This window comes from Mastigoproctus giganteus, chromosome 6, assembly GCF_048544385.1.
Source record: "Mastigoproctus giganteus isolate SK-2022 chromosome 6, ASM4854438v1, whole genome shotgun sequence".
Classification (NCBI taxonomy): Eukaryota; Metazoa; Arthropoda; class Arachnida; order Uropygi; family Thelyphonidae; genus Mastigoproctus; species Mastigoproctus giganteus.
In genome coordinates, this window is record NC_143580.1 from 119,931,322 (window position 1) to 119,956,961 (window position 25,640).

At 35.5% G+C, this 25,640-nt stretch overlaps 1 protein-coding gene across 2 annotated transcripts in view; it reads right to left on the bottom strand.

The window, feature by feature from the left end:
• The window catches only part of LOC150084538 (trypsin-1-like), a 119,867-nt gene that overhangs the window by 31,435 nt on the left and 62,792 nt on the right, over positions 1 to 25,640 (bottom strand). For both annotated transcript variants that reach the window (XM_090375301.1, XM_090375302.1), the window contains exon 4: positions 13,252 to 13,529. In XM_090375301.1, coding sequence (XP_090231427.1) covers positions 13,252 to 13,529 — 278 coding nt within the window. The remainder of the gene's footprint in view (positions 1 to 13,251; positions 13,530 to 25,640) is intronic.

Below are 25,640 nucleotides of genomic sequence, written 5' to 3' on the forward strand. Positions count from 1 at the left end.
CTGGCAACTTTATTGCCTCACCTCACTTCACAGATCAGTCTATTTTTTTTTTTTTTTTTTTAATTTTCCAAAGAATTTATTATTATTAGCCATATGGTACAAGGAAGCCCGAGGCTTATACTGCACCAGCCAAAAAAAAAAAATTTCTGAATTACTCAGAGAGAGAGAGAGAGAGAGAGAGAGAGAGAGAGAGAGAGAGAGAGAGAGAGAGAGAGAGAGAGAGAGAGAGAGAGAGAGAGAGAAAAATCACCAAGAAAGGGAAGAATGATGATATCCAGCTCAGGACCCTGGGTGTGCCAATCCCATAACTCACCAGATGTGAGCCCCTGGGGTAATTTATATTTTTTTCTGATTTTTTGAAATTAACCGATTAAGAAATAAAGATCCATGCAATAAATACTGCAATCTTTCAAGAAAAGCTGAAATACTTGTATAATACAAGAACAGTTCCAAAAGTTTAATAAAATAAAATAATAAAACAGAATATTCATTTTGTTTTAACAGATAATTATTCAATTCTACATAGAATTTAACCTGACTCATGGCCTTTGACTGACTTTGGGAGACAACTTATTCCAGTGTTTGACAATTTGCTACCCCTAGATGAAATTCAAGATTCAATCTTCTGCTATTCCCAAATATTTTATATATTTATGTGCTTGTCTCACCTAAAGAGAGGATGGACCTTTCTCATTCATTATACTCCACCCATTCAGTGCCTTATACACATCACTCACACACTGTCTAGTTGTCAAATTTTGAGGTCCACTCTGAGTTCTTCATATGTGCATCAATTTGCAATCATCATTAATCTGGTTACCCTTCTTTCTCTCTCCAGAAGGTCTAAGTCTATTTTTGGTGCAGTATTCAGATCTGAATACAATATTTAAAATATGGTCTAACCATCACTTTATACAGAAGGATAATGACACTTACCCTTTGCTAGTAGGTAGAATCACATTGTTATCATTCTACCTGCTGACAATGGTCTTATAAATTGTGGATAGGACACGATGTGCCACCTGTTTACACTACATGGAAATTTCTGTGCCTTCCCATTTTGTTACAAACTCAAACTGTCATGCTCCCTTCCAGATTTTCTTCTTTCCCCCTTTCCTGCTTTTACCCCCTCCTCCCATTTTGTCTATCTTTTTTCTCTCCTATTGGCCTCCCTGGAAAGCTCAGGCAACACCCAGAGTATTCATACAATCTACTTACTTACTGCCCTGTCCACCCCCCCCCCCAAAATAGTAAGGGGAAGGCTTGATTTTCAAGCATCCCGCAGCTAAGAGACCAGATGAACATAACATAACCCAACATTACACTACAATACACAAACTCAATACTTACACAATCTGGCCTTTATAGTGAACTGTATGCATCGCAGAGATAATATAGAGTTGGGGGAGACCTCTGCATAGAGCTTTTAAATGGTCAGCCTTAATGGTGGATCAGTGTCTCATCATTTAGGCAGACTGCAATGCAGTGTAGGATCTTACCAGTAACTCAAACTTCTTCCAGTTTATATAACTTCCATGAGGGATAGTATCAAAAGTACAAACATATAATGTCAATATTGTTACTGCTTTGAACTGTTTTTAACTGCATCATAGTAATTTGATTGATCCTTGTCAAGATGGTCCTGAATTGCATCCTTAACCACAGACTATCTTGCTTACCAATGCAGGTCAAACTCATTTGGCCATCTTTTAATATTAAAGAGAAGTTATCCAACTCCACTCTTTTAGCACAACCTTTGCTGATTCAAAAGAGATTAGTAGTCCTTCAGTCCACAGGTAATTTTGTGTTTAATGACACTCATATGCAGTTTTTTAAAAAACTAAATATTTATCGTCTTTCCCTGGAGACATCCTCTGAATTTACTCCTTAACTTGCTCCAGAGATTTGAGCTTAACCTGACTGCTTAACTTGCTCAAGAGATTTGAGCTTGCTTTCAACTGTAAACATCATTGAGAATTATCTGTTCAACTCATATGCCACTTTTGCTCAGCTTTCTATAGATCTTCCACTGCAACCAAGTAATGGATCTATTTTGCTTACTTTTTTTTTTTTTTGTATTGACATGAGAACTCCCTATCCCTGTGTTCCCTTATAATTCACTTCTGCCTGTCTTACCACATAAATGGTTTTGTTACATATTCTTACACAATGCTCATATAAATCAAAATCACGACTGTATTAACTGTCCCATGCTTGTTTCTTTTGTCCAATAAAAGTTTGGCATCTTACATTTATAGGACTTGATCAGTGATATAAGCATGTTTGTGACTTAGAAGGTACATCCCTTAAAAATTGTGCAACCTCATTATAACATGCCTCTTCATACGGTTTTGGATATACCACATGTATGGTCATTTCCCACAAACCAAATTATGAAAAAAAAGTAGTTTGTTCAAAGAACTAACAATTTCATACTGGACACTAAAAAGTGAATACTATACAGAGTGATTCAAAAAGGACTTTACAACTTCGTATAGAAATTTATTCAGGAGACTTATGTAATTTATTGAACTGTCATATTGTAGCAAAAAACATCAAGTTTTACTGATGTAGTGCTGCAGTACCGAGTTCCGCCATTGCGAGTGCCAGCAGCTTGCATTTCAAAAATGGCTACTTTCACAAGAGCAGAGCGTGCTCTGTGTGTTTTGGTTTGAAGAAACGAACCCTTCTCTTTCCATGAGACAACCATCAATGGTATCGTGTATCTGGATATGCTGGAAAATTCTCATTCCACAGTTCAACGAAGATGATCACGAAGGATGCTTTCACTTCCACTTCCCTTACCTCCTCACTACCTGATGGAGGTAAGGGAATTCCTCAATAACTGTTTCCCAGGTCGGTGGATTGGTCGAGCATGGCCACCTCGTTCCCCAGAGTTGACACTTCTAGACTTTTTTATATGGGGTTTCATTAAAGATAGAGTGCTTGTTCCATCCTTACCTACCAATCTTGCCAAACTCAAAACTAAAATCACTGCCACAGTTACGGCGGATATGTTATGTTGCATTTGGGAGGAAATTAAGTTCAGATGGAATGTCTGCCATATCACCAATGGCAGTCACATCAAACCAAAATGACTGTTCTCGGTAAAACTTGATGTTTTTTGGTACAATATGACAGTTCAATAAATTATATAAGTCTCCTGAATAAATTTCTATACACTTACGAAGTTGTAAAGTCCTTTTTGAATCACCCTGTATATGTTTGTATCCACTGTACATCTTACTACTATTTCTAAGGGGAGAAATTATCTAAAATTTGGCTGTATATATGCTTCGACATATCAGTATCAGTTGTAGAGTAATTTTTGTACACAACAGGATTCATCAGAGATCAATTACTGTAGACACCCAGTTTCTCCCCTCAGCTAGAGATGCAATAAAAAAGTATATCAGTGGAATGCTAATTACAAACAGCTACCTCTGGAGGGGAATACAGCTACCATTTGTCATGTGCATTACATTAGTTACAAAGAAAATTTTTGCAAAGAACAGCACACAACATCCTTTCTTCAACTGGAAGTTACACTTATAGCAAAAACTGCTGAGGGATAAGCTAGAAAAAAAAATATACATGAACTGACAAGTTTTTATGGAGAAATAATGCCACTTCACTTCAGCATTATGATAGGTGACAGTTTGGTTTAGTTTCCAGAAAACATGGTAAGTTCTAGAGCATCAGAAATAAATGTGTGGCAAAATTAGTACATCAGCAGGACTGAAGTAATGATCACCAAAAGAAAAAAAATTATACAGTTGAAAAAATATAAAGATTATCGAATAAGTTAAGAGTGGCAAAACAAAATGCAGTATATTTTGCAATTATGGAATTCCAGAAGGAAAGACCCGTGATTGTATGAAAGAGGAAGAAAATTTGCATTCATTTATAGACTCCACAGAAGATGAAGTAGGCCACCAAAGAAAAAAAACTAGACTTTATGAAAACAGTGGTGTGAACCAATGCTTATACAAGTGGTTTCTACAGAAGTGTTGTGAAGGAGTACCAATAAATGGGGTAATTTTGAAAGCATGGGCACTTAAATTTCATAAGCTACTTGGTGGAGATGTCTTATTTAAAGCTATCAAAGAGTGACTTTGGAGATGGAAAGCTCATTGTGAGATATCCCAGGTTAGTCTCATAGACAAATCTGCATTTGGTAATATTACAGCAGCAGATGCATTCCCTGAATTTCTATGTAATGTAATTCAAGGGTGATGAATGCACAGATGAACAGTTAGCCGTACAGCTGTGATGAAATGGCACTGTACTATAAACGTCTCCCTGACAAGTCTCTGGAAATTAAAAAAGGCATTCAACAAAGTGGACAAGAAAACTAAAGAAGAGAATTACTGTGTGACTGTGCACACACAAGATTGGAAATCACAAGCTAAAGCTATTGTGCATCAGTAAAAGTTGAAGTCCCCAGTTTTAAGCATGTCAACGTGAAATCTCTAAACATAATTTATAAAAATAGCTCCAAAGTTTGGATGACAAGTGCATCTGAAATTTTGTTCAAACTTGGTGTGGCTTTACATATGAACTTCTGAAAAATTTCAGCTCCATATATAATAAGGTTCAGGCACTAAGGCCTTTTTTTTGTGGCAATTCATGAAATGCAAATTTGATTGCAAAGAATTTGCAGTTTCATATGTTGCTATTCCACAACCACAGCATCTAGCATCCTGAAATTTGGTAAACTTGTTCAACTTTTTGCACTGAATACTAATTCCATTAGCAAAGCTCACAAATCAATTATTACTATTGGATTACTGTGGATTTGTTGTCTCCATTTCGCTCTGTGTCCGCAGTAATCCAATAGTAATAATGAATCCAGAGCACACAGGCCTCTTTAATCACACAAATCAATGTTTTTAAAAATTACCTGAAAGTGGCCATGAAAATTCATTGCAACAAATCTGAGCCATACTTTGGCAATCATTAACTTTAAAATAAACACCTCTAGTAACCTGCTGTTTGGCCAGTTTATTAATCATCATCATGCCACAATATTGAACAAGTACCAGCCCAGGAGCTTGTTTTCTTATTGAGATATTTGCCTATGAACATATGGCAAAAATTTGAAACAACAAATTTGACCTATGTTAAGAGTCAAATATCTCAAAGGTGTCAAACACCTCCAATTTGTTTTTTCTAGTACCATTGGAAAGGACAAATTTTTTTCCCACTAGAAACCAGTTTTCCAATTGGTGTCTTTCCACTTATGCTATGAAAAATAAGCTTTGAAGATCATGCACTTCCTTGCATGATTATACACTGGTCTTCAGAGAAAGTGCATCACCCAGTAATTTCACATTTCTAACCCTTTTTGCAATGGTATGTTACATTAATGACTAGCATCACAAATAGAAATATAAACAAAAGATATTTATTAATAGTTAAGGCAAAGCTAAGTAATATTTGAAAATAATCTCAAAATATTCCAAAATGAGCATTTGCAACCTTTATACAACAGTTTTGGTAAACAACAATTATGGCTGAAATGTTATCAGAAGCCCTCAATTTGCTTCAGTTTATCATTTTAAATGGAAAACAAAATGAAAAGTTCACCAGGTGCAAACTAATATTTAGTTGAACTGCCTCTTGCCCTCATGATAGCAGTACACCGTCAAGGCATTGACAACATCAATTTCTGAAGATAATCAACTGATAGTTCGTGGTTCCAAACAAGAATTATGGCTTCCTGAAGTTCAAGAAGGATCTTTGGTTTCTTTCTGGCAACTACAGATTCCACACAATGCCAACAGTTCTCTATAGGATTCAGGTCCAAGCTGTAAGAGTTGTAACGGACCGTTCGTCCAACCATTTTTTCACCTGTAACAAATGTAAACACATTACTGTTGCACCTCTAATGCAGAAATGAAGCTAAAGTAACTACAGAAGTGCCTACTTACACTTTTTGCCTGATGACAAGGAGCAGAGTCATCCTGAAAGATGCAATTACTAGACAGGCTGAAATGGTCTCTAATGGTTGGCAGCAATTTTCCTTCCAATATAGCCTGGTATCCATTGGCATTTACGGAACTTTTTATAAACTGCAGGTGACCTACTCCGTGATACGAAATGCACCCCCATATCATTTGGCTGGTAGGGAATTTCACTGTAAACACCATACAGTCTGGATGGTATTCTACATCATGTCTACGGCAAATCGTTTGTCTCCCACCCGAGCCATGCAGGTTGAATTTCTTCTCATCCGATAAAATAACTGAATTCCACTGCTCGGGGGTCCATTTGACATGCCCCTTACACCAAATTAATCAGGCCTTTTTTCATTTTTTTGTGTGAGGAGGGGCTTTTTCTTAGGACAAAGGGCTACAAGTCCATTTTTAAAGAGGCATCTTCTGACTGTTACTGCACTTGCTACCACACCTGTATGTTCTTCCCATTCTCTTTTCAGCTCAGATGAAAAAGCTTTACGGTTTTTAAGGCATAAGCACTTCAAAACAAGGTCCTGTTTTGGCATAGAGACTCGTTTGTGTCCAGTTCCTTTTTTCCTATCAGCAGAACACCAGTATTCTTGAGTTTGGAAAGAAATCTACTTGCTGTCAACTGATTACAAGACACTCTATAAGCAACATGACGGGAAGAACATCCTCACCTAAAGCAACAATAGCACTTCCTTCGTGGCATCAACTACATGCAACTCGGCACCCTGACACAAGCAAGGAATGACTGCAACTCTTGCACAGCGTGCTTATATAGCTGAAGTAACAGCTGATGTAATATTATATCACCTATGCGTGTCAACCTTTTCTTATGACATCTAAGAAATATTACCATACTTACGTTATTCGGATGACAATTGCAATTTTAAGGGGTGATATGCACTTTCTTTGAACACCAGTGTATTCCATGGTCATTAGTTAATATAGCATGGGGCCAAGATCCCAATGGATGGAAGCCTGAAATTCAGTACACTTACTCAACTTTTTGTTCTGAGCATAAGAATTTGTTTCATACTTTGATAAAATTTATTATTGTACTTTACAAAATAAAATTTACCAGTTGGGTTTATGGTTTTAATTCAATATACACCCACCTGTACGTCATCTAAATGTGTTTGTTATAGTATTTTAATTGATGTGTTCTCGTTAATATTTGAACATGACTAGAATTTGGCCCAATAATTATTGAAAGTCAAAGTTCAAAAACATGAACATTTCCATGTTCCTTTGAGAAGCTTAAGAAGACAGTATTTAGTGTAAGTTTTTTATTTTGCAAAGGAATTTTTTTACTTCAGAATATTAGAAAATTCAGAAACTTCAGAATATTATAAGTATTTTACTCATTTTTAGGGAATAAAGCACAATTACAAAATGAGGAGGCACGCTTGATACACATAAACAAAGCTGCGCGCGTGTAGCAACTGAATAAATAACACCATAAAGGCAGAGATACACTATTAACACCTCACATTTTACTAAAGAACATTTCTAGGGATTACTACCATAAAACAAAAACAATTTCCAGTTGCGTTTCTGCTAGTGGAATCTGTTATAAACTGGTAGTAAACTCGATCTAATTGCATTTGCGATTATACCGATAGCTGGAATTGTGTTGGTTTTTACGTTATTATGGTGAAATGTGTTTCTCCTTCACTGATATAAAAAACATAAATACATTTTCAGAATCTTCTCTTCATTCCTATCGTGTTGCGTTCGACTGCCATTTCTTGTAAACACAAAGGCAAATCATGCATAAGCGAATTCGGTTCGTGTTATATAAGATATCGTTCCCCTATTTATAAATCGTGTATGATCGAATTCGTGTAATGTAAACACATGTTATACGAGGACCGACTGTACTTACTAAGAGTATTTTAAAAAATACTAGGGGGGGGGGAATGATAATTTTTTTTCCGCTCTAACATGCTTCCCTTATAACAGGTAGCAGCTTTAAAGCTGTCACCTGACACTTGCATTATATCAAAGGCCGAACTGTATTTTTCACAGCATACTTTTATCCAGAACCATTGTCACTCCAGTTAATTGAGCCCAAGATATACAATTCTATTATAGTCTCCTCTCTTGAAACTGGTAAGCGTGTCTTTAACTTTAAAGTAAAGGCAAGAGCTTCTGTTTCAATTTGTATGAGTATTATAAGAGAAAATATAACAAAATATGTTTCGTAACATAGCAGATGAGTTGAATGTACACTTCTCAATACAGTCTGTCCTCGTATAGCACGATAGTTGTGTTCCTAGAAACTCTCGTGCAATGCAAAATCGTGCAATATAAACAACAGGCCCTATGGGAAAAGTGGGGTTAGGTGCCGACCACCCAAGATTGAACACACATTTGGAATCAAAACATTACCAAACACAATAAATAATCGGGAAATTTTAATCGTTATAAAATACTTACGTATTTTATAACGATTAAAATACGTAATAAAAAATACAATATATTTTTATTATAATATAATAAATAATAAAAAATAAATATTTTTTATTATATTATAATAAAGTATTTTTAGTACTTTTTAATACTAAAAAAGTATTTTTTATGAATAAAATACGTATTTTATTCGTAAAAAATTATTTTAAATAAAATAGTCGTAATAAAATACTTACGTATTTTATAATACGTAAGTATAAATTATAATACGTAAGTCGTAATAAAATGCTTACGTATTTTATTACGTAATAAAATATTGCTAATGCTTTTGCTTCTATCGTAAGCAAACTTGTTTTTTGTTTGATTTTCTATCCAAACAGATGACAGCCGTTCCATCCCTTCCAATTCTTGTCTTAATCTAATGGATTTTAATTACACTTTGAGTTGTTCCCGCTATGAAAGTTGTTTTTATTTTCTCCGCATTCTTTGTAATTCTCGGCGTTGCCTCATTTAGGTCTGCAGCACGTGCAATATCACACGGCCTTTCAATTCGCTCAAAGCGTTTCACAATTTCACATGTTTTTCTCTATCGACAGAGGCGGACTGGCCATAAGCCTTACCCGGGAAATCCCCGTGCACCGGAGGCCGGTGTGATTTTGGCCATAAACTGTAGTATGGGGCCACTATAAATTTTCCCGGGTAAGAATTTTTGACTCAGTCCGCCTTTGTTTATCGATATTGCTTTTTTTTTTTTTTCTCTGAATCTGCAGTGTCTTCTTCACCAGGACGCTTCCTTTTCACACCTTTTAAGTATTTTACTAATTTTTAGGGAATAAAGCACAATTACAAAATGAGGAGGCATGCTTGATACACATAAACAAAGCTGCGCGCGGGTAGCAACTGAATAAACAACACCATAAAGGCCGAGATACACTATTAACACCCCACATTTTACTAAAGCACATTTCTGGGGGTTACTACCATAAAACAATAAAAACAATTTCCAGTTTTGTTTCTGCTAGTGGAATCTATCATAAACTGGTAGTAAACTCCATCTAATTGCATTTGCGATTATACCGATAGCTGGAATTGTGTTGGTTTTTACGTTATTATGGTGAAATGTGTTTCCCCTTCACTGATATAAAACACATAAATACATTTTCAGAATCTTCTTCATTCCTATCGTGTTGCATTCTGTTGGGGTGATTCCGCGTTCGACTGCCATTTCTTGTAAACACAAAGGCGAATCGTGCTTAAGCGAATTCGGTTCGTGTTATATAAGATAACGTTCCCCTATTTATAAATCGTGTATGATCAAATTCGTGTAATGTAAACACGTGTTATACGAGGACCGACTGTAATAATATTTTTATCATTGAAAACAAACTCAAATCTCTGGTGAATGTTAAGGAGTACTACTGATGTAAATTCAGTAATATGATGATCTCAAAAGAGGGCAGGGGCTCTCCTTGAGGAGAAGGGGGGCATGTGTTCAGTTATAATTAAAAAGGTGTGTGTGTGTGTGTGCGCGCGCGCGTGCATATATGCATAGCTAAGGAAGCACAAGTTTTTTAGCTACAATTTATTTTATGGTATTGTAGTCACTACCTGCTGCTGGGTTCTCCTACTATCAAGTTTTTGATCATCAAAAGGGATGATGCTTGATCAACTGCTGAGTTGATCATCAAGCCTAACTTCTAATTCTCACTAGGGAGTTAGGCCCTCTAGTGAGAACCAGATCTAGAATATGGGAGCCCTTGCACTTTATCAGATATGCAAAGTAGCAATCATCCAGTTTGTTCCACAAACTGTTACTATATATGGATCTCCAGTCCATATATTTCTGTCTATAAGAGGTTGGTTTAAGTCAACATAATGAGAAAAGCATACCAATGAGCATATTCAAATCTGCCTAGAAAGATTTTTTGTTATACTCCAATCATTTAGCCTATGATATACCCTCCACACATCTTCCTTCAACTGAAAGTCATTGCACACCACAGTGACTCAATATCCACGTTACCTTGATCTGACTCCCAATAATTTTGCACCTTCGGGCAGATTTTTTTTTTTTTTTTTTTTTTTTTTTAAATAATCAGACCATCACTTTCTCAAACAGTATCAATGATATGAAATCATCCTGTATCTTTTACAGAGACACAGCTCTGTAAGCTCAACTACATCAGCATTAGCAGACTTTATCAAAAGTCCAAATTAACTTAGTTTGTGTACAACACTCCTGATAACATTACTATAAAGACAAATTAAGCTTTGTACTTTATTGCTTTTAAAACCTTGATATACCTATTATAGTTAATTAAAAATGTTTTTCCTATATTAATCTAAATTCACCTATTATTTTTCAATCCGGTTTGTTAAGCCACTGGCTTTGGGTCTATTTCAAGGCACTGATCAGAACTATTCTGTGTTGCCTATTCACAGTGTGTACACATGTGCATGCACACGCACAAGAAATAGCTCTGCTCCATATACAAGCTTGTAGTAAAAGTTACATCACATGGTCACCTTTGTTTGTAGGTTTCAGTTTTGATTTCCATAAGCTTTGTAAAGGAATATTTTTGTGTAAGTTAAAACAAAAAAATAAATAAAAATATTCCTTTTGATATTGTTGACACTCTTCCTACATATTGCTGTGCATAATAAAACAGTGCATAATTAAAATAAGTTAAAGCAATACAAAAGTAATAGAAGAGAAGGAGACTTACTGAGTCACAATATCTTTAGTTTAACAATGAATGAATTAACTGAGGAAGTAAATAAAGGAATTAGAATGAAAAATTTTTAAAAAAAAATTACATATCTGCTATGCAGATTATACATATTAATGACATAGAATAAAAACAATTTACAAAGAATGCTACATAATTTTAATAAAAAAGCAAAAGAGTATAAGCAAATATCCATAGGGAAAACTACAGCAGCAGAACCACTAAGGTAGAGCTTTCCAAAGTGGATGTCACAAGATTTTCAGTTACCACATTGTGTCCCAAATTTTGGAATCACATTAGTACTGTTTTCACTCTGATTTCCTATTGCTGCATATAATTATGCTAATCTATTATAATAAAAAAAAAAAAAAAAAAAAAAAAAAAAAAATTGTAAAAAGCATAGTAAACTGCATACCACTGCATTTGCCATCAAATTAAAGAAAGGAACAAAAAAGGATGGGGTGTCATATAATTAAAAAATTATAGATGAGATGGTGAATTATTTTAGGCACGGTGTCAAAAAAAAGTTTGACAAGCACTGATAAAATAAGATAAGATGATTAAGATAAAAGTTAGAATGAGAATGGAAGATGATAGAGCAAGTAATGAAGTTTAACTGATCATGGAATACAAATAAATAGGGACTTAAGAAGTAGAAGAATAATCATTAAAAGCTAGTAGAATATCAGGAGAGTTAAATATAATTTGGAGCAATCCAAACATTAACCAGGAAGCTGCAGTTAAAATAACAGTTCTGCTCAAAAAGTACCAGGATTGCCATGACAATGAATATAAGCATTTTATGGAATAGGCAACTTAATCCCCTTTGAAAGCATTGTTTTCTGAGCTTATTTTCCCACTCTTGGAAAGCTGATTTTGAAAATGCTGAAAGCTTTGCCATTTTATTACTTTTTATTGTTTGAATGACATCAAATGAGTTTCCTTTCAGGGTTTCTTCCCACTTCAAGAAACAAAAAAGTCACACGGAACTGAGTGGATCACAAGTTGCTGGACTTGAGTCATTCTGTTTTTGGTTTAAAAAAAAAACCTCTGCATAAGTAGTGATGAATGTGGCGGTGCATAATCATTTGTGTCAAAGAAATTTGGTTTTTGCAGTTCTACTTTTCCAGTTGTTTTATTCAAACTGCTTCACAAACATCTCAATTTCAACATAGAACTCTTAATTTCTCTGGAGCATATTCACTATTAAGAAAGTCAATTTCTTAATAGTCAAGAAATGCTAGCAATACAGCCTTGGTTAACAGCCACAGTATGTAGAAATGCATCTTGTGTTCAATTTTTCATCAAAATGAAATCTGATGAAAATACAAATTTGGTTGAGTTCACAAACAGTTAACCTTTAGTCATTCTGAACCAAAGTCACATCTGATGGGAAATTTCATCATTTACTGAAGTTGAGAGCCATCCAGATTTGATAACTTTTTTTCAAAGCAGATAGATTTGCTATCCTCTTTGAAACAACTGTGTCGGTCGAGAACTAGTATACAACCCAGAGTCCCCATAAGCTATTTTATGACCAAATGTTTCAAACTTGTAGTTTTCCCAATTTTTAAAGTAAAATTTCACACACACTGAATGTATGTGTGAAAGTACACTTCAACATTTTGAAATATGACAATGCGAAAAGACGTTTTCATTATTGACTGGTAACAAAATACTGTAGGCAAGTGAATAACTTACTGCATAGAGGTAAGAAGAGATGCCTAAACACATTGTACTTTGCCACAGTACACTCTGTTCTTGCAACTCTGAACAAGAATAATCCAGATACTTTTTGAGCAAATCTATAATATAACGTATGCACCGGAGATAAGAGATAGACCAGCAAAAATAAAACAAATAAATTAAGTAAAAAAAAGCTAATAATAAATTAAGGAGGAGTAGATATGAAATAGAATAAAAATAAACAAATAAATGAAGTAAAAAAAAGCTAATAATACATTAAGGAGTAGATATGAAATAGAATAAAAATAAACAAGAAAGACCAAGGAGATAAAAATTATTTCTCCTAAACCCAACAAAGCAGAATGCTTAATGGAAAAAAAAAGATTTTCAATAAAAATATTAAATACAAATTTGCATTTTTAGTTCAAACTTAAAATATATATAACATGCCAGGTTACCTTTATTAGTTTCACTTAACCAACCCCATCCTACCACTACTGCTTCCTTTCCTGTAACTGTTGTGTTTACTGGTATACATACTGGTGTCACATAGTCATTATATTTGATATCTTCATTCAGATAGAGCAGAGCAATGTCATTATTATAGCGCCCGAATACTGAGTACCGAGGATGGAGAACAATACGCTGCACAGTAAAATCTTCTTCGTGACTGGTATCATTATTCTTTGCTGCATCATATTCACCAACACGAATGACAAAATGCCGCCTGTGATTCCTGGAGAAACAAACACTTGTTAAATATTATGAATGCAGTTACTTAATGCTTACATTGTAAGTAATGATATAAGTTTAAAACATAAAAGATTAGGACAATAATAAATTTTATGAATGTGGCTAAATTACATTCAAGAATCCAGCACGTTTTGAAGACATGAAAACAAACATCCTGATGTTAAAACCAAAACTGACCAATTCAACACATGTGGAAACCAATAATTATACATATAGTAATAGAGAAGGAATTCAAAATTAATTTTTAAACATGATTGGTGCACATGTGAACAGGAAATACACTTGCACATCTGTAACCTATAGGAATCTCCTCTGCATCCAAGGATACACTTATAATTATGGCAGGTTGGTTTTCCTCTTCTGTTTCTTTTAATATAAATAGATTCCATTAGCCCCAGGTAACTTATTTACTTTCAGCTTCAGCTATTTCTCTTCCAAGTTCTTCTCAGTTATAGCAAAATCATTTAGCTCCTAGTTATAACTTGGTGTTCCCATCCTTAAAAACATGTATGAATGGAATGTACAAAATATTTATTTAGTTTGTTCAAGTTGACAAACTAAATATTTATTTAGTTTAACTTGAACAGATCATCAACAGTTATTGTGAGATCATGGGTATTAACATGAGTTTGCTATTTGCTCCTTTAATGCAATCTATATTTTTGAAAGCTAAGATTAAATATAGGAGTGTCAGTATTACCCATTAAAATTTTCAGTACGAAGTTTAAGCATTCATGAGGTGTTTAAAGCTAACTAAAACTGAAATTTTGAAATAAAAGGGTAATTTTCCATTTTAATTTATTACTTCATATGCATGGCTAAATAATGTTTTATTCTGAGATATTAATGTATTAACCTGACAATTGTCAACCACATACCAAATGCCTCCACAATCATATCTATATGCCCATTTTATGCAGAACTGAAAGTGATCAACTTCTAACCTTATCTAATTTAGCTGTGTTATATACTTAAATTTAAAATCCTAATTTCACATTTCACTACTTATTCCTTGAATTTTGTTCTATTCAGATTACCTGTAACAACATATTTGCAAGTGAGCAGATCTTCTGGATGGAATACACATCTAACAACGTCTTCATTTAGTAAATGCTCCCTTACTTGATTTTACAGGGTAATTCAAAATTCACACAATCCAAATGAAAGATCTAATTTCTCTCATATTGTTAACCTACACATACAGAAAAATAGAAATATAAAAAAAAAAAAAACTCTTAGGAACTCTTCTATACATTTATCCACAGTGAAGTTATTGATAACATTCCTCCATTTCAATCTGGGTTTGTAGTTGAACAATACTTTTATTCAAAATTGTATGTGAACATTAAGCTGCATATATACATTTTCAAAATTGACCATAATTTTTTTTATAATTAATAATATTTAAATTACACAAATTTTGGACAACTCTATAGATGCAGATAGTCAGGCCCAATGATGGGAGCATAACTTCAACACTGGATCTGTCTAAAACTGATTTATATCAAAAAGTTAAAGATTTAAATTTTATGATGATGAACACTCAAATTTTCCCCAGCCTAACTTTTTAGATAAAGTTTAAGATTAAGATAAATTTTAGATAAAGTTTAAGAATTAAATAGGCTTAGTGGCGTTCGTTAGCTTATTTTTTGAATTTAGCTAGTGATTTAGTAAGTTAAAACTCTCTACTCTTACTGCTATTGTAGCAGTGTTTTGGCAGAAATATTGTAGTGTAACCAGTAGCTCAGAAGAATAGTTGTGTTTAAATTGTAATAAATAGGTATTTTGTGTAAATTTTTTTTAAATAGTTAACATATTAATTTGTGTTGTACAAATAGATAAAATAGGCTCAGTAGCATATATATATTATTTTAATTCAGCTAGTGGCTTAGTAAGTTACAACTCTCTAATCTTACCACTATCGTATTGGTGTTTTGGCTCGAATATTATAGCATAACTGATTTATATCAAAATCAGTAGTGTAGAAGAATAGTAGGGTTTCAATTGAAATAAATAAGTATTTAAGGTTTTAATCACTTTTTGGGCATACATCTTTTGTATTTAGCTAAGGATATAATTAATTTAGCATTGTGATAATTACGGTATAGCGTAACTTAATAATGTACATCTCGAATTTGACAGCTAAGGTATAACATAAAACTACATGGCAGAATACGTATTACCACATTAGATTAGTATAGTATTGCATAGTCAAGTAAATTGTATTAATTTTCGTTGTTAATCGATTAAATCATATTTAAATAGAAATCATACCCCATACTAGAGCAGCAAAGCAATGTACACAAAGTAGGGGGAGTGCTGTGGCTCGGGGGAGAACTGAAGGGGACGATTAACCAACAATCATCACAGCCTAAAGAAATGCGCAACTTGTGAAATGTTTGCAGACTTTCTGGGATGGGACATGTTGCCAAGGGTGGTGTGTGTGTGTGTGTGCGCGCGCATGCTCGATGTAAGCAGTTAGGTGCTAACTCAGCATTGTTATGGGTTTGAGAGCTTGAAGGACAGAGGAGATACCCTCAAAGGAATTAAATTGGGGGACCCATCAAGCTCTCAGCTGCCCACATCAATGCCAGAGCTTGCACTTGACCATCAGGCAACACAACAGCAACCTTCATGTCAGGATGCACTGGTCCCACAAGAGCTAGTTATTATAGAATAGATGTGTGGAAATTTGCTTTTAGCCAGCAGGTTGTTGATAGTTGGAACAAACTTGTAGTGGAGGTCAACAACTTAAATAAGTTCAAGGCAGAACTAGACAAACATTTGGAATGAATGGATGGGAGAAATGGGAAGGGTTTTTTTGGCAATATAGTGCAAGAAAGCTTGTTTTCTTGCACCATATTCCTCTAACTAATGCTAATTTATGCTTTATATGTGCTCCACCTAGAGCTTCTGAGTTATACACTAAATACATGATGTATAACCATAACATTAACTACTGTCTTATCCCAATAAGCATCAGCATAGGCACATCATACACAAAATATATAGGAATTTTGCTAGCAGGGAAAAGGAGGTGATTATCCCTCTGTATAAGGCAATGGTCAGGCCACACCTTGAGTACTGCATACAGGTCTGGAGGCATCATTTTAGGAAGGATGTAGATTTACTTGAGCGTATACAGAGAAAGGCAACAAGATTGGTGAGGGGAATGAAGGGATCCTCTTACCAAGAGAGGCTTAGTTCTGCAAATTGCAGTGGCTGGAGACTAGGCACCTGCACGGTGATCTGACTGAGGTGTATAAGGCCTTGAATGGGTTGAGCACGCTGAATTCTGATGGGATCCTTCCACTTGTTCAGATTACGAACCTAAGGGGGCATAAATTCAAATTAAGAAAAGACAGATGTAGAATAGATGTGCGGAAATTTGCCTTTATTCAGCGGGTGGTTAATTGGTGGAACAAACTTCCATCTGTCGTTGTGGAAGTTGATAGGTTGAATAAATTTAAGTAGGAACTGGACAGGCATTTGGAGAGAATGGTGTGATTTTTTTTTTGGCTGATGCTGCATAAGCTCATACACGCTTTCTTGCATCACATGCCACTACTACTACTACTATGCAAGAAAGCAAGCTTATATAGCATCAGCCAAAAGAAAAAAAAAAAAAAAACCTTCATTTCCCATCCATTCGCTCCAAATGTTTGTCTAGTTCTACCTTGAATCTATTTAAGCTATCAACTTCTACAACGACAGATGGAAGTTTGTTCCAGCAATCAACCCCGCTGGCTAAAGGCAAACTTCTGCACATCTACCCTACAACTGTCTTTCCTCAATTTGAATTTATGCCCTTTCAGGCAATTATTCTAAGCAGGAGGAAGAATCCCATCAGCATTGAGCATGCTCAGACCATTCAAGGTTTTATACACCTCAATCAGATCACCTCACAGGTGCCTAGCCCCTAGACACTGCAATTTGCAAAACTTAAGCCTTTCTTTGTAAGAGTAACCCTTTGTTCCATTCACTAATCTTGTTGCTCTTCTCTGTACTCTTTCCAGCAGCTCTACATCCTTCTTAAAATGAGGCCTCCAGACTTGTATACAGTACTCAAGGTATGGCCTAACCATTGCCTTATATAAGGGGATAATCACCTCCTTATCCCTACTAGAAAAATTCCTGTACATCATTGACAAGACACCATGAGCTACTCTTGCAGACTGTCTGCACTGCTCAGAAAACTTCATCTGACTGCACAATTACCCCCAGGTCCTTTTCATTCTCTACCACTATTAGTGTAGTACCACATAGTTGATAGGTTACTCTGAGGTTACTGCTTCCCATTTGTAGTACTTTGCATTTGTCAATGTTAAACTTCAGTTACCACCTCTCAGCCCATCTGCTCAACTTTTCTAGATCCTGTTGCAGCAGTGTACTGTCATTAGTGTCATTAACAACTCTGCCGACCTTCGTATCATCTGCAAACTTGGACATTAAGCCTGATATACCATCATCAATATCATTAATAAATACAGAAAACAACAATGGACCAAACACTGACCCTGGGAGACCTGCACTAATAACATTAGTCCATGAAGAGCAGTGTCCATTGATTACCACTTTGTCTTCTCCCACTCAACCATCCCTTTATCCATAGCAGCAATTTGCCTCCAATGCTACACTTCTCCAAATGGTGCAGCAGTCTTCCATGTGCAACAGTATCAAAAGCCTTTCTAAGATCCAAATATATGATATCAAAATTTCTCTTTGCATCCAGTTCCTTTGTGACCACATCATAGCATCCAATCAAACAGTTTACACAAAAGTTAACACATCAAACTTCCCTAAATCCTTATCATCGATGTTAACTGCTCAAGTTATTTTTTCTATTTTTATGCAAATATTCATACCCTTTTACTTCAGTAAACTGAAAAAATTGAATACATGCAGTGATTTTGAATACTGTAAATAAAACTGCATATGCTTAATTTGGTATTCATACTATAAGATAATAACCAAAGCTTTTTTTCCAGCAGGAACAGCATTCCGGAAGATAAAAATAAATAAATTATTTATTATTACTAATTACATTTGCATGCATGTAGCGTGTTAGCGGAAAGTAAAAATAAATAATAAAAATACAAATGGCAATAAAAAATATGATAACATGCTTTTACTGTGGAAATCTTCATTAAAACATTTCGAAATAATAAAAAAATAACATCTATTAAATTAGATTTATTAATTTTATTAACACTAATTTGAAATGTCAAATTAGTGTTAATGAAGCCATAATTTAAAAGCATCACTCGAGGAATGAGAACACATTGTTTGTTTAGGTGTGATATTATTATAGTATCCTTCCTTCATTTCCTTCATTTGATAGTATCAAATGAAGGAAATGATAACTTTATTAAAACACACTGCAACAAAGAAGTTAGAGTGCAGGGCAAGCAGCAAAATAAAAACATTCAAAATGATAAAATAATTTTTGAGATCTCAGAGAGGGGGAAGAAAGAAAAAAAAAGAACATTCAAAACTAATTGTTTAGAATTTGGGAAAGCCCCCCGAAATTGAAAATTGTGTACTTAGCACCATGATTTTCTAAAAGTATCCCCTGGAAAAACCCCAGACCTCACACACTCTCTTTATAGTGTAGGGAGACTTCCTCAGCATTCTGGAAGATTATATTTTACAAAAAATAAACTCTGATTATAACAACTGACTTACTAACAGATCTTTTAATGACCTTATGTGGATACAAATAAATATGTGGGCAAAATTATGAATTCAAAATGCTGTAACTGTATGTGATCCATGCAAGTTCATTCTTGCACCACCACCTCTCCCTTTTAAATCATAATCCCCTGTCCATTATGACGTAAGTATATATGAGATAAATATGTGGCATAAAATTATGCCACATGATTGGAATTACAACACATCTTGTTGTAATTCCAAACATTTTAAATTACAACAAAAAAAGTAAAAGGCTGTTTTGTAATTCCAATCTTTTTTTTTTTTTTTTTTTTGTTTGTCATAGATTCCAAATTTTAGGTCATTTTTTAGAGGGTGAAAAAATTAAACAGTGCACTGTTTTCCTGTTGTGAATGTCTGGGGTAACTTTTGCCCCTCCAGTTATAGAGGTTGAGTTTAAGCTCTTTAGCAATACAGTAGTTCAATTGGTTACTTTACATTCAAATCATTTTATGATGGACTCCTTTCACAAAATAATGTGGTAAACACTGGTTATTGTGATCCCGTTTGCGAATTGAATTTTAATTCTATTAAACGGCGATTCTGATAAGCAAAAATAGGAGGATTATCCACGGGCTATAAAGCACAAATTTAAACTTTATTAACATGCCAATTAAATTAAAAATTAACAAAATTAAATGAAAAGTGAAAATTGGAATATTTTTCACAGGCTGGCAAAATGTACATAGCTTAATTAATATTGTAAGTAATATGTACATGCTAACTAATTGATATTTCTGTTCACTGACTTTTTTGTTGTAAAATTTAAAACAGTAAAAAACATAAGCAATCAATAACAAAGAACATGGCATGCATAAAATTGCAACTAACACGACACACGCAAGTGAGATACAGAGTAACAAGTTTATAAAAAAAAAAAATGGGAGTGAAGAGAAGATTCTGAAAATTTGTTTTTATATGATTGAAGATTCCACGGAAGTGGAAACACATTTCAACATAAAATCTCAGACTCCAATTATTGGTATTATCGCAAATGCAATAAGATAGTTTACAACCCATTTAAAATATATTGCACTAAAAGAAGAGCCCAATAAACCAAAAACTGCAAATTGCTTAATAGTCGAAATATCACGAAGGCATTCAAAATCTATTCTTATAACCAAACATATGATAATGATGAAAGTGCAGTGCATTTTAATGATTTGACTCGGTTTTCTGAAATTTTATTCTATAAAGTGGCTGATTCTATTAACCAGTGACCATATGTTAAGAGGTGCCTACTTATTTCACTTTAAGATGGGCTTGGCTTATGAATGTCTCCAACCGAACGTGGTCTTTCCTCTCAGCCAATAGCAGCCTTTGTAAACGTGTTGTGTGTTTTGTTTTTGCATTCTTTAGTTGAAGTGATTTTTTGTGTTGTGCTTTAGTCAAAATATCATTTTAAATCAATTTTTTTTTAACCAATATGTACAATTTCCATTATAAAAACTGCCTTTTAGAGAGATAAATAGCTTAGTTATATAGCAAAAATTTCAACTTCTGAGGTCTTGGAATGAATTACCAAAATTGCTTTTATCGTATATTAGTCAAAATATTTTTATGACACGATGGTGTCTCTGGAATGGATTAATATTGTAAAGTGAAGGTCCATTGTACTACATTTTTCCGCAATTCAACTTAAAAGGAACTTGTGTTGTTTCTAATCAAACAACACCATCCAGTAGATGAATCTGCTACTCATTACTCTCAATCCAAAACTGTCAAAACCATTTTGAACCTACTGGTATTACTCACTTGACAACAAGTACCGCATTTCCCGATGTATAAGATGCACCCTTTTTCGAAAAATTTGGAGTCTAAAAACTGGGTGCATCTTATACAGTGGTTGTAGATTTTTGTACTTACATTTCCTGCTTTTTCGCACTTGTTGTCTTTCGCTCATTGTTTTGCACTTGTTACCGGTATATTAGGTTACGTTTTGCCACATTCTGCCCAGAAATGGCTTGGAAAAGATTTTCGTACAATGCTGAATTCAAGTTAAGTGATCCAGTTTGCAAAAGTGAATGGAAATCGTGCTGCTGAACGTAAGTCTGGTCCTCCTCCTTTAACCCAAGCACGGTACTAAGTACCATAGGTTCTAATACCTCTCGTGTTTGGGGTTCACATAAAAAAAAAGAAAAAAGAAAAGAAAAGAAAAGGAAAAAAAAAAAAATGAGAAAACAATCCGAGACTGGCTACAGGAAGAAGAAACCCTACTGAAAATGCCATGGCAGAAGAAGGCCATGAGAGGCAAATCAGCAAGATGGCCTGATTTAGAGAGGGAATTGAAGAGAAAAGGGCAATTGGAATTCCTGTGTCCACAAAGATGGTTCACAGCATGAGGCAAGAATTGCTGATGAAAAAAGAAGTTACTGATTTCAAAGGACACAATTGGTGCTTCAGGTTCGTGAAACGGAATGGACTAAGCATGCATACACGCACCAGACTTGCCCAAAATATGCCTGAAAGCTATGAGCAGAAGGTCCTTGAATTTCATTGTTTTGTCATTTACTTTTGGAAGACATCAGTTTGAGTTGGGACAGATTGCAAATATGGACGAAGTCCCCCCCTTCAATTTGATGTCTCAAGTAAAAACTGTAACTGTGAAGACAAGTGGACACGAAAAGAGCCATTATACAGTTGTTCTAGCTTGTTGTGCCGACGGAACCAAGCTGCCTCCTATGCTGATTTTCAAATGCAAAACAATGCCGAAAGAAGACATTCCTCGAGGAGTGATTGTCCACGTTCATGAAAAGGGTTGGATGGATCGGGATGGGATGAAGATCTGGTTTGAGAAAGTTTGGAGCAGGAGACCAGGTGGGCTCTTACGCAAACCTGCCCTATTGGTGCTTGATCAGTTCAGGGCACACGTAACAAAAACACAAAGATTGCTGCAGAGCAAAAACAAAACTTGCCGTCATACCTGGAGGCTTGACATCCCAGCTCCAACCACATGATGTCGGCATTAACAAACCCTTCAAAGCTGCCACGAGAGACTAATGGAACCAATGGATGAAGTCTTCTGGTGACAATTTGACACCAGCAGGAAGAGTGAAGAAACCAACTATAGGAGAAGTTGGTACCTGGATGAAAAGATCCTGGGATAATATCAAGATTGAGATCGTTGTCAAGTCATTTAAGAAGTGTGGCATTTCAAATGTCATAGATGGAACGGAGGATGAGGCAATATATGAAGACAGTGATTCGTTATCAGACACAGATGTGGACAAGCTAATGGATGCGAGTTTTGACAATGTTGAGGAGTTGTATGAATTTTATTATGAATAAAACTTGAGTTCGATAACTATATGTAATACATTTTTTTTTCAAATTTCGGGCCCCAAAATTAAGGTGCGTCTTATACATGAGGAAATATGGTAGCTTCAACCTGCAAATGTCCAACAGTACAGAAAGCAATACAGCAGCAAACCCCAAGGCAGAATGTGCTGGTCCCAAAGGTACTAGTTGTTGTAGGTGACTATTGTCAGAGAAATGGGGAACATATTGTGCAAAAAGGATAGTTGCAACAGGACCAGGGTATGTCTGCTAGGGGCAAAGGTTGATGACGTTGTAGAGCAGATATCTTTTAAGGGCACAAAGGGTGATATTGTTGTACATGTTGGCACTAATGATATTAAGAGTAGGAGACCGGTGGAATTACTTAACAAGTACAAATCAATGCTGAAAAAAAAGCCGTGAGCTAGGGTTGAATTTGAAAGTGTCTGCAATTCTGCCCAGACACGATAGGAGGGAGTATATGATGAGAGCATTATCGATCAATTTGGCCCTGGAGAGATTGTGCAAGGCTCAAAGGGTACAATTTTTCTCAGACTGGTCTGTGCTTGTTAACAGGAGAGACTGCTTCTACATGGATGGGATACACTTAAACAGAAAGGGTGGAAGAATATTTGCTGACGCTATCGAGGCAGAGTTAGATGGGTCGGAAAACTGCTAGCTTTGGGGGGGATACACAGACTAATAGATTAACAGTAGCCGCTGGCAGAGGTAAAAATGATTCTTGCACTACTTCTATTGAAGTGCAATTGAGAGCAGCCAGGAAAGCAACACAATGGGGATTTCCAGGACTGCTGGGAGTCACAGTGGAACAAGTAAATACATGGGCTGTGTTAGGATAACTAAGAGTAGAAACAGGTGCATGTATACTTGCACATACACCAATTCTAGGAGTATAGTTAATAAATTCGATGAGCTTGAAGTGCTAGGCAAGACATCAAAGGCAGATATTGTTGGGATATCAGAGACATGGTGTCACACAGACATAAGCAGTGCAGAACTGGAATTTGGGGAGTACAATGTGTACAGAAAGGACAGACAGTACAGGAAGGGAGGAGGGGTTTAACCTGTTAGTTAAGAAACACAAAATCTAAGGAAGTGCATCCAATTGATGTTGGTGGACAATGCAATGTTGAGTCTGTTTGGTGTGACATAAGCACTAGGAAATGAAAAATGAGTAGGTGTGTGTTATAGGCCTAATGAATCTGATGAGTATAATGAGCAATTGTACAGAGAAATAGAGTGGGCCAGTAAATCAGAAATGTCTTATAATGGGGGATTTTAATTTCCCAGATACTGACTGGAATTTGTGGGTTGGTCACTCACACACTAGCAAGGCTTTTGTGGATTTATTGGATGATTGTTTTCTACAGAAGCATGTTGGGGAGGCAACTAGAGGGAGTAATACTCTTGATCTGATTATCAGTAGTGATTCTTCATGCATCAAGAATCTGCAGATAAAGGAACCACTAGGTGGCAGTAATCACAGTGTGCTAAAGTGGGATTTACTCAAAGAAGTAACTACCACCAAGGGTAAAAGGAAGGGTTTTTGCTTTCGTAAAGGTGACTACAGTGGTCTGAGACAGTATTTAAATTCTATATGATGGGACCAACTGATGATGTTACCAACAGCAAATTCAAAATGGGAAGCATTCAAAGAATTAATCTTGGAAGTTTCTAGGCTTTTCATACCAACAAAGAAATATTCTTCAAGATTTAGGCCTAAATGGATGTCAGATGAACTAATTAGACATGTGACAGAGAAGAAAAATGCATGGGATACATATAAATTAACATGTGACACAGAAGTCTATGATAGATATAAGCTGGTCTGTAACCAAGTTAACAAAGAAGGATAGGCAGGCAAAGGTAAATTATGAGACATCTTTGGCAAAGGATGCAAAGAAAAACATCAAAAAGAGTTCTTTACTTATGTAAACTCTAGAAGGAAGAAGATGAATCAGATTGGTCCACTTGATATCGATGGTTCAACTATTGATGATCCTGCTCAGTTAGCTAACAAACTAAATTAATATTTTGCATCCACATTCACACGAGTTATTCAAGGAGGGGAATGCCAGAGGTGTATTCAACTCTGGCAGTAAGCTAGATAATCTAGTAATAACTGAGAGTAAAGAGGAGGAGAAATTGTTGAAGATAACCATAAGAAAGGCACCTGGGGTGGATGGATTCTATCCAGTTAGATTAAAGGAGGCGGCAAGGGAAGTAAGCAAACCCTTAGCCATAATTATGAGAGCTTCCCCTGGACTCAGGGAAGGTACCCATGGACTGGAGATGTGCAAATGTAACCCCAATCCACAAAGGAGGATTAAAGGGAGACAGGTAATTAGACCTGTTCCAGGGAAATTTAATGGAGGCACTGGTTAAAGAAGCAATTGCAGGATCATCTAGACAAGTTCAGTTCTAGCTCGGACACAGCATGGGTTTGTTAAGGGGAAGTCTTGTCTGACAAATCTGATTGGATACTATGATGGAGTCACAAAGGAACTGGATGCAAAGAATAACTTTCCTATCATATATTTGGATCTTAGAAATGCCTTTGATACTGTTGCACATTATTATTATTATCAGCTATATGGTGCAAAGAAGCCTGAGGCTTATACTGCACCAGCGAAAAAAAAATTCCCGAGTTACCCTGAGAGAGAGAGAGAGAGAGAGAGAGAGAGAGAGACACAAAAGGGAATCACCAAGAAAGAGAATGATGATGGAAGACTACTGCACAAATTAGAGCAGTGTGACACTGGAGGCAAATTGCTGCTAGAGATAAAGGGATGGTTGAGTGGGAGAAGACAGTGGTAATCAATGGACACCACTCTTCATAGACTAAAGTTATTAGTGGAATCTCTCAGGGTTCAGCGTTGGCTCAATTATTGTTTTCTGTATTTATAAATGATATTGATGATGGTATATCAGGCTTAATGTCCAAGTTTGCAGACAATACGAAGGGTTGGCAGGGTTGTTAATGACACTAATGACTGTACACTGCTGCAACGGGATCTAGAAAAGTTGAGCAGATGGGCTGAGAGGTGGCAAATGAAATTTAACATTGACAAATGTAAAGTACATA